Genomic DNA, 12,936 nt, shown 5'->3' on the forward strand with positions numbered 1-12,936 from the left:
GTTCATAACCTCACTAGACAGCAGATCTGAGTGAATAATTGAGATAAGTCATTTAGAGTCGGGAACAAAGTTAATCATCAACGAATCATAAGAGACCCATGAGCAAGCAACCAGATGTGCTACTGTAAGTTCATGTTCTAAAAGTGGGTGCACATTGAGATAAGAGAGGCCTTTTATACAGCTTGATTTTCTTCTTCCTTGTTCAGCTCCTCCCCCTTCTCTTCCTCCTCGTCCACCTCTTCCTCCTGGCTTACTCTCTGTCCTCCTCTTCCTCTCCCTCCTCTTCCTTTCTCTCCTCCTCTTCCTTCCACTCTCCCTCCTCATCTTCCTCTTCCTCCTCCTTCTCCTCCTCCTCTCTCATCTCATTGTTTTGTTTTTGCTTTTGCTTGTTCTACAGCAAGGTTGACCTGAAAGTCACCGTATCCACCAGTCATTCCTTTCCTTTGCCGGTGTTTTAATTAGCATGGCTCCCACTTTTCACACAAAACCAAAGATTCCCGTAAATCAGAATGATGGCTTCTTTGGGTTCGGGTTTTCGATAGATGCCTGTGTCCTGAAAGCAGTGTTAGCTGGCCTGTGGCAGTGAGGCCGAGGAGGACTTTATTAAAGACAGCCAGACACCAGGTGCCGTATGGCAGGCTTGTATTCCAAGTCTAGGGAGGAAAGGCAGACGAGGCTGCAGAGTGAGAGCCTGTCTCAAAAATACGGGGGAAAATACACTGAATAATTCAAAATTTCTACAGTATCTATCGTGGTGAACAGTTCTATGTATTTCGTTAAAACTTTTATCACACAGTCTGATAGTTTAGTTAGTGGTGACTGGAATAATTGTTTTTAGTCTTTGTATCTTTAACTCACTTAGGACCCTGTAACAATGTAGGAGACAAGGCCTCTCTGACGTGCAGGGGCTTCCAGTGTGCAGCCTAGTCGAGAATGTTCATTATAGTTCCTTGGGGTGGTATTGTGGTTTTAGGGTCAATTAGCCCTAATCGTTTGTTACGTGGGTAATCTTGGGGAGGTTTCCTAATTAGTTCTACGGTTCCATTTTTTTTTTTTTTAGTGCATAAAGTGGGAATGAAAGTGAGTTCTTTTGTTCCCTTTTTTCTTTCCTTCTTTCCTTCCCCTCCCTCCCTCCCTCCCTCCCTCCCTCCCTACCTCTCTCCCTGCCTTCCTTTTGTTTGTTTTTCTTTTGGTTTCTCAAGACAGGGTTTCTCTGTGTAGCCCTAGCTGTCCTGGAATTTGCCCTGTAGACCAGGGTGGCCTCGAACTCATAGAGATCCACCTGCTTCTCCTTCCCAAGTACTGGGATCAAAGGCATGTGCCACCGCCTCCCAGCTGTGAAAAGTTTTGTCTTATCGTTTGAGTTAGGAATAAAGCATTTAGCCAGCCAGGATGGTGCATGCCTGTTCCCTCAACACTTGAGAGGTAGAGGTGCTAAGACCCTGCCTTTGAGAAACAAAAGCAGCAGCAAATAAAGAAATAAGGTGGCGGGGGATAAAGGGTCTAGACCACCCAACATACTGATTATGCAAATATATTATTTGAAGTATATTATTTTAAGTAATGTTGATTTTTCTGTTCTTAAATTACCTTCTATGACCTGAAGTATATTCTGCAGATTAGTAACATTAAGAATTGTGTTTGCTTGCTTGTTTGTTTTTTTCTTTCTTTCTTTCTTTCCTTTCTTCTTTCTTTCTTTCTTTCTTTCTTTCTTTCTTCTTTTTCTTTCTTTCTCTTTCTTTCTTTCTTTCTTTCTTCTTTCTTTCTTTTTCTTTCTTTCTCTTTCTTTCTTTCTTTCTTTCTTTCTTTCTTAGCACCTTTTTTTTTTTTTCCTGGAGCTGAGGAATGAACCCAGGACTTTTGCACTTGATAAGCAAGCTCTCTACCACTGAACTAAATCCCCAATTCAACTCTCCTTCCTTCCTTCCTTCCTTCCTTCCTTCCTTCCTTCCTTCGTCCCTCCCTCCTTCCCTCCTTCCTTCCTTCCTTCTTTCCTTCCTTCCTTCGTCCCTCCCTCCCTCCTTCCCTCCCTTCCTTCCTTCCTTCGTCCCTCCCTCCTTCCCTCCTTCCTTCCTTCCTTCCTTCCTTCTTTCCTTCCTTCCTTCGTCCCTCCCTCCCTCCTTCCCTCCCTTCCTTCCTTCCTTCATCCCTCCCTCCTTCCCTCCTTCCTTCCTTCCTTCTTTCCTTCCTTCCTTCGTCCCTCCCTCCCTCCTTCCCTCCCTTCCTTCCTTCCTTCGTCCCTCCCTCCTTCCCTCCTTCCTTCCTTCCTTCCTTCCTTCCTTCCTTCCTTCCTTCCTTCCTTCCCGTAGCAGCAGCTGCTGCTTGACTACTAGGGAGCACTAGCTGATGACAGAGCGACAGATTAGGAAGCTAGGAATCATGGGAAACAGATTAGGAAGCTAGGAATCATGGGAAACAGATTAGGAAGCTAGGAATCATGGGAAAGCTTTATCGACGGTTCTGAAAGAGTTAAGGAAAGTCCTTCTCCTTGTGGCTGTTTACATTATCATAGACATAATATAGTTACAGCTTCCTACTTAAGGTATCCCTAGGAACATGCTGAAATCTGCAGCAGTGTTCTGTGGTGTTGCCATGCTGCCAGGAACAGACCACAAGTGTCCCCACAGGAGCAAATGTGGAGGTCTTTGCTTGGGAGAATGTGTGCCAAGGAACACTGCAGCCCTTCTGCGGCCTCAGGAAATAAAGCTTAAGTTTACAGTGATCTCTCTGCGTCTTTGAGTTTCCTAATACTTCAATTATTTTCTGTTAAAGACCTTTATTTGCTTTTTATTCAGCTCTTAGTGATATACAATTTCTAAGGTAATATGACTGAAAACATTAGAAGTTCCTGTGTGGGTTTTTCCAAAATCTCAGGGTTGTTTGTCCGTCCGTCCTTCCTTCCTTCCTTCCTTCCTTTCTTCCTTTCTTTTTAATTGTGAGCATATACCCATAATCTTTCTGGAGGTCAAAAAGATACATTACATTAAATTAAAATAAAAATGATTCACTTTAGGATGTGCATATGTAGTTAGGTTTTCTTTTATAAGAGTTTGAAAGAGTTCTTTCCTGGTGAAACTGGAGGCGTCTCTTCACATGCATTCATTTGCTTTATCTTAATGGCATTTGGTCCACTTACAAGCAGGGTTTTAAGTTATCAGCGTTCCTGTCTGCTTTGGCTAATCTTGTTAAGAGGCAAGCAGTAACCTTTCAAGCTGTTTTTCTGGCCATGTATTGAAGCCATCATGGACAGTTACTGCAATGCCACGCTGCTATATCTGGTTTTGAGTTATGAGCAGTGTCATAAAATATGTTGACATTCAGCAAAGAGCTGCTAGGCCCATACTGATGGAGGCCCCATGTATTGATTTTTGGCACATTGCTAAGTTCTGTTTGAACTTTGAAAGCGCTATAATTGATGTTGACCACGTGAGCCAGGTAATTGTTTGGTCAGTTAGAGCTGTAGTGCTGTTAATATTTTCAGGATAATGGCTGTGAAAAGTCCTTCTGTCACGTCTACTTGAGGGGATGTATTTGTGGGTAACTCTCACCAACTCGGCAGTGACTAGAGGAAGATCATGTTAGAGAGAGAAGGGGGTGGGAAGAGGAGAGGGTGGAGGGCAAAGGAGGATCTGAGCTATTTGAGGGAAGGGAATGTGAGTGAGGTGTGGGTGGAGAATTGGCTCTTTCTTGGCTGAAGGAATCCAGAGCTTTTAGACATTTTTCTTTTGGGCTTTAGGTCCTTTCTAGACCTCGATCTCTGTGGCACCAACAAAGGAGAAAGGTCCAATGGTGCAAGTGGCCCGCTGTTGGCCAAGGCTGGGCCTGCACACATAAATGAAAACATTCTGGAAGGGACTGTGGTTCTGCACGTGTGGGAGCATAGAGACTGCCTGGTGCTTGGGAAGTGTGAGGAGGAGGAGGCGGTTTCACGAGCGACTCCAGCATTCCAGAAATGGTGCCTCTGCTACTTCCTGGGGGACGGGCAAGGCCTTCTTCAGTCACTTGTCTGTAGCAAGATAAGAAAATGGAGACTTCTGCTGCCCGCAGCAATTGTTTAAAGACTCTATTAGGGATCAGAAGGCGAACACCACCTGGTCCTTCCTTTCTGCTCTGTAGTGCATAGCCAGCTGATGGTTTTTCTTTTTGCTGTTGCTCTCATGATGAAGTCTAAAGGAAGGGAGAGCTAAGTTGAGCTGTACCAAAATTAGACCTGTGAATCTGCCCATTTCAGCAAGAATCAGAAATGATAACAGGGCACTCTGCAAAGTCATTGAGACTGCTTTAAGAGGCCAGTTGAGTTTGAGGGTAGCAGAAGAAAGACGTGGAAGAATCAGGAACAGACCAACAGCTCCACACTGTGGGCTCCAGGAACAGTGAGTACAGACTGAGCTCGTCTTAGGCACCGTCGTAAGGATCACTGACAGCGACAAGTGCTGCAGGCAGGCTGCCTGCTCGTGAGAAATGGCCTAAGCAAATGGAGAGAAACCTTAGAGGTTCATGCTGAATATACACCAGCTACTCAAAGGGCATAACGGCCGGCCCTCCTAGAGCAGAAGGAAAAGGCTTTTTAGTGGCTGGAGAGATGGTACTATGGTTAAGACTGTGTACTGTTCTTGTGGAACTTGCCTGTGGTTCCCAGCACCAGTCCCCCTTAGGTGTTCCACAACCACCTGTAATGTACACGCATGCATGCACACATGCACATGCGTGTTGGTGCACAGGTACACAATTTTTTTCAAAAAAGGAGGCTGGTATGTTGTTAGAAGCCTTTAATCTCAGCACTCAGGCAGAGGCAGATGGATCTCTGTGAGTTTGAGGCCAACATGGTCTACATATTCCTGGTGAGTTAAAGCTACTTAGTAAGACCCTGTATCAAAGATGGATGAATGCACGGATGGACGGGCAGACAGACGGGCGGGCAGACAGATAGAAAGGAAAGGCTTTTGGAATTGTTGTCAGTAATATCAAAGTTAGCATAGATGCACTGGGGTTTCTGAGAAACCAGGCTGGGCATGTAGTTCATTGTTAGCCGTGTATAAAGCCCTAGGTTTGAATCCTACTACTGTGTTAACCAGATGTAGTGATATATGCTGGTAACCCTAGGACTTGGGAGGTGGAGGTCAAGATACACGAGACCCTGTCTCACTAAAGCAAGCAGGCAGGCAGGCAGGCAGGTAGGCAGGCAGACAGGCAGGCAGTGCAGGCAGTGCAAGCAGTGCAGGCAGTGCAGGCAGGCAGTTCAGGCAGGCAGTACAGGCAGGCAGTGCAGGCAGTGCAGGCAGGCAGGCAGTGCAAGCAGTGCAGGCAGTGCAGGCAGGCAGGCAGTGCAAGCAGTGCAGGCAGTGCAGGCAGGCAGTTCAGGCAGGCAGTACAGGCAGTGCAGGCAGTGCAGTTCAGGCAGGCAGTGCAGACAGTACAGGCAGTGCAAGCAGGCAGCAGGCAGTGCAGGCAGGCAGTGCAGACAGTACAGGCAGTGCAGGCAGGCAAGCAGGCAGGTAGGCACGGCAGGCAGTGCAGGCAGTTCAGGCAGGCAGTGCAGGCAGTTCAGGCAGGCAGTGCAGGCAGGCAGTACAGGCAGCAGGCAGTGCAGGCAGTTCAGGCAGGCAGTGCAGGCAGTTCAGGCAGGCAGTACAGGCAGGCAGCACAGGCAGCAGGCAGTGCAGGCAGGCAGGCAGGCAGGCAGGCAGGCAGAGAAGCCATGCTGAACATGATGAGAAAGAATGAGTGGAGAAGAGGGTGAGAGGGTGAATGTTCAGGAGAACGATAAGGTTTCGTTACAGCAGTGGTTCCCAACATGAGTCTTTTTCTGAGAGCTGTGAATTCAAAACCGTAACACTGAGACGTTTTCTACCCTTGTCATTGTAGTAAATCATGAAATGGTTACCCTCCTAACCATTTTTAAGAACACAGTTAAGTGGAATTCAGTCTTTACATTGTTACAAAACAGATCTCCAGAACTTTCGCCATCTTACAAGTCCGCGGCTCTCTACCCATCAACTCACATCTCCCTCTCTTCCTCCTGCCAGCCAGCAGTCCCCAGCTGTCTCCCTTTTCTCTCTGACTTTGACTCCTTTACCCTCCTCCTGCCAGTGGAATGAATAGCACATTCATCTCTTGTGTCTGGCTTGTTTCTCTTGGCGTGGTGTCCTGTGGCAGCATGTAACAAGATCTTCTTCCTTTGTAGAGCTGGATAACATTTCTTTGTATGTACAGACCACGTCGTATTTACCTGTTCGCCCACTGCTGGGCGTTTGGCTTGCCTTCACCTCCGGATTGCCATTCACCTTTTCCAACAAGTTGACACCTGCCTGGGTGATGTAAGAGGATGTGCAGTTGGCGATGGCTTAGCACAAATCAGTATAGCGATGCTAGGCTGGACTTGTAGTTACTGCACTCTGCTTTGCGATTACACGTGTAGCGAGGCAGGGGATTACTACGTTGTAGTCACTAAGGATCAGGTGAGAACTAGACATTCAAGTCTCCTGCACACCAAAACCGTCATGGGGGAGAATCCTTGGGCCGTTAAGCCATGAACTAAATCTAACTGCTTTTATCCTGGAACACATTTCTTTTTCCCCTGAAGAAAGGACTAAGAGAAAAACCGTAGTTTTCAGACTTAGGTATTTCATAGATATTTTATTTATTTTTAAAGATTCTGTTTTACAGCCAGGCGTGGCGGCACATGCCTTTGATCTCAGCACTCAGGAGGCAGAGGTAGGTAGGTAGCCCTCTGTGAGTTCAAGATCAACCTGATATACATAGCGAATTGTAGTCCCAGCCAGAACTGCATAGTGAGACTCTGTCTCAAAAAAAGGGAGGGGATGTGGGTAGAGAAATGGATCAGTAGTTAAGAGCCCTGGTTGCTTTGGCAGAGGACCCAAGTACCAACATGGCAGCTCACAATGGCCTGTAACTGCAGAACCCAGTGCCCTGTTCTGGAGTCCATGTGCATCAGCCCTGCAAATGATACACACACACACACACACACACTGTGTGCAAAAACACAGACACACAGTAATACATACATTTTTGAAATGAAAAAATAATTTTTGGCATACAAAGGTTTAAACCTTGGGCCTTGTATGTGCTAGGCCAGCAGTCTACTACAAAGTTAAACTCTTCGTCTGTAGACTTTTATTTGAAAATGAATGAGATAAACCTGTTACCTCCAAAGAAAACAGATGTCAGGACTTGGGTGGAAAAAATCTGAGCTTCCAAGTGGGTAATTAGAGTCTAGTTCATCTTTGCCACTGTGAATTTGGCATTCCCAGCACCTTAAAGATTTTTATGAGAAACATTGGTGCTGATATTAGTGAATTTTTTGAACTGTAAAATAAAATGTGTCAACGTTAGGAAGACTTGCATTAGTTCATTGAGTCAAGGTCCCCCCACCCCAATAATGATGTTAAAGAATTATGCTGTGCTACAAAAAGCCATCCTGTATGTAACAGAATATAAGATTTTTTTGAGTGGGGTTTTTGTGTTGACTTTGTTTAGTTAGTTTGTTTTTGTTTTTGTTTTGTTTCATTTTGATACAAGGTTTTACTGTGTCGCTTTGGCTGGCCTGGAGCTCACTATGGAGAAGAGGCCTTGAACTCACAGAGATCTACCTGCCTCTGCCTCTGGAGCACTGGGATTAAAGACCTGTGTCACCATGCCTGGCCTGTTAGCTTTTGTTTGTTGTTGTTGTTGTGTTGTTTTGTCAACTTGATACAGGCCAGATTCTTCTGGAAAGAGAAAAGCCTAAATTGAGAAAATGTCTCCCTAAGATTGGCCAGTTGGCAAGTCCATGGGGCATTATTTGGATTAATGACCAAAGACAAAGGGCTCAGACCACCGTGAGTGGTGCCACCTTCCGGCAGCTGGTCCCGGGTGGTGTTAGACATCAGACTGAACAAAGCACAAGGAACAGGCCAGTAAGCAGCACTCTTCCATGCCCTCTGCTTCTGTTCCAGCCACCAGGTCCTTACCTTGAGTTCCTTCTCTGACTTCCCTCAGTGATGGAATGTTACCTGAAGAAATAAGATGAATTAACCCTTTCCTGCCCCAAGGGCTTTGGCCATGGTGTTTATCGCAGCGGTAGAAACCATAATGAAGATAGCTTTAGATTCCCATTGCAGCAAATCTCAAAGAAACTCTACTTGTTTCAGATTACAGTTACAGAAGCAGAGTGTCTGCAGCCTTCCGAAGGTCTGTCAAAACTACTTCATGGCCTGAGGATGTAACCCGGTGGGACAATGCTTGCCTAGCCCGTGTGAGACCCTAGGTTCAGTCAGGTGTTTGTTTCAGATTCTGTGGCTTAATTAGTCAACCAATTAAATAAATAAAAAAATTAAAAAAAAAAGACAATCTTTCCTTTTGCAGCAAGTATGAAAGGCTAGGCTATCACACACTCAACTAATGCCGTGTCTGTAGTACACCAAATACCGGAGCAAACGTGAGGTGTTAACCAAGGTACGAAAGGCATTTGCAAATCTATGAAACAATACCACTCTTTCCGTTTCCTGTTTCAGGAAGTATAGATAGGTATGTATATATGAGTGTAATATAAGTATGTAGTGTTCGAATTAATTTATTGTTGTTAGCTACGTGAATTAATATTTAATATTTAAACATTTGCTGGGTCTGGTGGCACATGCCTTTAATGCCTTTAATTACTCAGAAGGCAGAGGCAGGCAACCCTTTGTGAGTTCAAGGCCAGCCTGTCTGTATAATTAGCTCCAGGCCAACCAAGGCCACATAGCGAAACCCTGTCTCAAATAGCGAAGCCAACCAAACAAAAACGTCTTTTACTTTATTTTGTAATGTACCAAGTGTGCATAGATATGACCCAAGTACACCACAGCTTGGCTCATAGATGTGTAAGACGTTGGTGGAGACTCGTGGGCAACTGAAGCAAGCGCTGGAATTCTTCATGGACCCAACTCATTTTATTTTCTCCTTCTTAGGTATCTGGCCCGGGTAGGAGACCTCGAAGCCACCAACACAGAAGACCCAAATCTGAGTTATGGACTGGTCGTGGACTGTGGCAGCAGCGGCTCCCGGATTTTTGTTTACTTCTGGCCCAGGCATAATGGGAACCCCCATGATTTGCTGGACATCAAGCAGATGAGAGACCGAAACAGCCAGCCCGTGGTTAAGAAAATAAAGCCAGGTACTAATCAGAAGGGGTTTGGTTGTTGATCTTTTACCTGGCTTGGGTGTCCAAAGAGAAGGGAGGAAGGAGGCTCCCCTTGTCTTTGTGGGGATCTGGACAGTGAGAGGAATCTCGAATTCATTGTCATCCTGCTTCTTTCAAAGACATAAATGTAAAATTAAATGCAATAAATTATAGTATTGTAAAAATGATACGGTTATGCAATAATGCATAATAAAACATGTGGGAAACAACTAACCAATGTCTGGTTGGATTTAAGGCCCTCTTCGTGAGCTGTAATATATCCAAGGTACTGCTTGGGTGACCATAAATCTGGCCCTAGGAGATAAACGAACACTAAATAATACCAGTCTGCTAAAGGAAGAGAACAATAAAATGACTTCTAAGGAAAAAAACCGTAAATGTAGGTCCTTCTACAGAATCTGTTTTTGTTTTTGTGTGAGACAGGGTTGCTCTTTGTAACCCTGGGTGTCCTGGAATTCGCTCTGTATTCCAGGCTGGCCTCAGACTCAAGAAATCCCCCTGCCTCTGCCTCCACAGTGCTGGGATTAAAGGTGGCACCACCACCACCACCCAGCTCCTTTGGCAAAATCTTACTGAGTAGTCATATTTCGAGTATTATATAATCTACACTAAAATATATACATAGATGTGTGTATGTCTTTATAGATATATACACATATATATGTACACACACACACACACACACACACACACACACACACACACACATATATATATATATGTCTCCTCTGTATTTTGTTGTTTTGTTTTGTATTGTTCTACCTAAGGGATCTCCGCAATGGCAGACACTCCAGAACACGCTAGCGATTACCTTCGACCTCTGCTGAGCTTCGCTGCCGCTCATGTGCCCGTGAAGAAGCACAGGGAGACACCTCTTTACATCCTCTGCACGGCGGGCATGCGGCTGCTCCCCGAGAGGTGAGAGTCAAGATCTCACAGGACTTAGGGAAGCGAGCTCCCCATAGCCAGGATGGGGTTGGGTGAAGGCTCAGCGCACAGTTCACAGGGGACAGAGGCAGCTCGCTCAGAAGCAGGATAGAGCCATCTCTAGCCAGCTATTGCAGTTAGAGAGTCACATCTTTATGTCATTTGCTACTTTGGGATCAGTGTCTGTCTGAGATGACAAAGGGGTTCTGAGTTTGGATTGAGGGTGTGGTGACAATCGGGAGTGGCGGCAGCGGTGGCCGGGTCATGGCAGCTATGGAGAGACCATATTTGCACAGAAGCAGTAGGAGGCTCACCTGGGGAGACTGGAGCAGCAATGCAGCCTCTGTTTCTCTGCCTGTGTTCTGGGATGACTGCTGAACCCCTCCTCTCCCTACTACACAGCCCTAACCAGTGAGGTCTTGTCCACCCGAACCCAAATTCAGCCTGCTCTCTTGACATCCGGTCCTTCTTCTTACTTGTGAGAGGGAAGAGGGTGTTGTATTTAGGTCAGACACCTCCTTGTTTGTGATTTTTTTTTCCCCTCTCTGATGCGTCCTGGGTCCCAGCATGTTTACTCTGGAGCTGGTTCGAGAGTGAACTTCCAGAGTCTTGTATCTTCGTGATTGTGTTTTATTGTGAGAGCACTCTGCCTTATACTCTGATCACCATGACACGTACCCAAGAAGTGCAGTTTAAAGAGGAAGATTTATTCTGAGCCCCAGTTCTCATCTGGAGCTGGCCGTACTATTTATGGGCCGGCTGTGAGGCAGGTACCGTGGTAGGAAGGTGTGGGGGAGCAGAGCGGCTTATCTCCTGGGCACAAGGATGGAGAGCCAGAGAAAGAAGGCCCTGCAACAAGGAAAACCCCAAGGATGTGCCTGGTGAACTGCGTCCTCCAGGTAGCCCTTACCTCCAAAAGTTTCCATCACTTCCCAGTGATACCAGCAGCACGTTATCTCTGTCAACGGCTCTTCCTAGAGATGGTGTCAGCGCCTCATGATACAGCTTCCTTTCCATGATTGAACCCACCAGCTAGGGAGGCAGTTGTTGGCACAGGAGCCTTTGGGGGAAGCACATTGTATCTAAGTAGGTTAGGAGGTGTCTGACCTAAATACAACTTCCTCTTCCTTCTCATGCTCTTCTGTAAGAAGGACCAGGTGTCGGGATATCAGGGTGAATGCAGGTTCATGCTTAACATGAACTTTATCATCTTAATGATTTTTTTCTTACCTCCTTCATATTTATTTTTTTAATCCCTGGGTGCATGGGCACACACAAGAGCAGTTGCTTTTGGAGACTGGAATTGAATATTGGATTCCCTAGACTCTGGAGTCATAGCAGGTGTGAGCCACATGGTGTGGGTGCTGAGAAATGAACTCCGGTACCCAGCATGAGCCTTGGCGGCAGTCCCTGGAGGAGTCTTTAAGTCTACAGAGTATACTGTTGGCTGTGTACAGTGCAGTACACAGATCTCTATAGCTTGCTTGCCTTCATGTCTCATAGCCTAACGCCCTCAGGATTCATTCACGCTGGCGGGTCCTCCTTGCTTTAAGTGTGTGCTTTCTAAACCCTTCACCTGTCTGGACATTCAGGTCATTTTAATATATGGCGGCTCTAAGTAGGGCTGCAGTGAATATGCAAGTGTTGATCTGTTTTCCAAGATCCTGATTTCAATTCTTTTGGTAATCGCCTCAAAGATCATGATAGATACTCTCTGTGTTCTTTGTTTGTTTGTTTTTTGTTTTGTTTTATTTGCATTTTGGTTTTTCGAGACAGGGTTTTTCTGTTGTGGCCCTGGCTATCCTGGAACTCACTCTGTAGACCAGGCTGGCCTGGAACTCAGAGATCTGTCTACCTCTGTTTCCCAAGTGGTGGAATTAAAAGCGTGTGCCACCACCACAGGCTTCTTTTAGACAGACAGACAGACAGAACCCCCAAATACAAAGATGCTGGGTTGAACGCAGAGCCCAGCTTGGCAGGTGCTTCACCACCAGGACTTTGCCCCCAGCCTCCTATATATTGTGTTTTTAAAAGGTTTATTTATTTTCAATCTATGTGTATCCTCCATGTATGTCTGTGCACATGCATGCAGAGCCCTCAGAGGTCACAGATGCTGAGAACCAAACCTGAGTCCTGTGTGAGAGCAGCCATTGTTCTTAACCACTGAGCCACCTCCTCAGCCCTCATTGTACTTTTTTTTTTCCCCAGGAGCTGGGGACCGAACCCAGGGCCTTGCGCCTGCTAGGCAAGCGCTCTACCACTGAGCTAAATCCCCAACCGCCCTCATTGTACTTTTAAAACTTGTTATTTTAAACATTTTGTGTGTGTGTGTGTGTGTGTGTGTGTGTGTGTGTGTGTGTGCGCGCGCACGCGTGCATGCATGCCTGTGTTCACATAGAGGTCAGAAAACAACTTACCGGAGTTAATCTTCATCTTTCAACATGTAGGTTCCAGGGCTTGAACTTGGGCTGACAGGATTGCTGACAAGTGCCTTTTCCTTCGTTCCTCTCAGCAGCCCTCCATACACACTTTCTGCAAGTACCTGGGGTGCTGTTTTCCCTTGTATTTCCACTGTCAAGGGTTCTTGTTCTTCCACATCTCTGCAACTACTTTTTTGTTTTTCTGGCAGCAACCACCCCAGCGGGTGTGAATAGCCATTCACTGCAGTGCTGACCCCCAGCGGGTGTGAATAGCCATTCACTGCAGTGCTGACCCCCAGTGGGTGTGAATAGCCATTCACTGCAGTGCTGATCCCCAGCGGGTGTGAATAGACATTCACTGCAGTGCTGACCCCCAGTGGGTGTGAATAGCCATTCACTGCAGTGCTG

The 12,936-nt window shown here is 46.1% G+C and overlaps 2 protein-coding genes across 10 annotated transcripts in view; one reads left to right on the plus strand and one right to left on the minus strand.

Annotated features, from left to right (window-relative positions):
• Positions 1 to 12,936, plus strand: part of Entpd7 (ectonucleoside triphosphate diphosphohydrolase 7) — a 45,818-nt gene that overhangs the window by 6,314 nt on the left and 26,568 nt on the right. The window contains 2 exon segments of the mRNA NM_001438191.1: positions 8,949 to 9,154; positions 9,949 to 10,099. Of these exon segments, the coding sequence (NP_001425120.1) occupies positions 8,949 to 9,154; positions 9,949 to 10,099 (357 nt within the window).
• Positions 1,813 to 11,215, minus strand: LOC147997125 (uncharacterized). Of its 9 annotated transcripts, none has more exons than XM_087609620.1 (6): positions 11,019 to 11,192; positions 9,396 to 9,475; positions 9,192 to 9,291; positions 7,971 to 8,012; positions 6,230 to 6,308; positions 1,819 to 4,167 (listed from the first exon to the last, which is right to left on the minus strand). In XM_087609620.1, the coding sequence occupies exons 1-6, from the start codon at positions 11,032 to 11,034 to the stop codon at positions 4,074 to 4,076; spliced, it is 411 nt and encodes a 136-aa protein (XP_087465746.1). In that variant the 5' UTR covers positions 11,035 to 11,192; the 3' UTR covers positions 1,819 to 4,073. The 9 variants fall into 9 exon arrangements, 5 of the variants coding, with proteins under 5 accessions (XP_087465746.1, XP_087465749.1, XP_087465751.1 ...); XM_087609625.1 differs by having other exon boundaries at positions 2,769 to 4,466; XM_087609623.1 differs by lacking the exon at positions 7,971 to 8,012.

The sequence above is a fragment of the Rattus norvegicus genome, chromosome 1, assembly GCF_021556685.1.
Source record: "Rattus norvegicus strain SHRSP/BbbUtx chromosome 1, alternate assembly SHRSP_T2T, whole genome shotgun sequence".
In the NCBI taxonomy this organism is placed as follows: domain Eukaryota; kingdom Metazoa; phylum Chordata; class Mammalia; order Rodentia; family Muridae; genus Rattus; species Rattus norvegicus.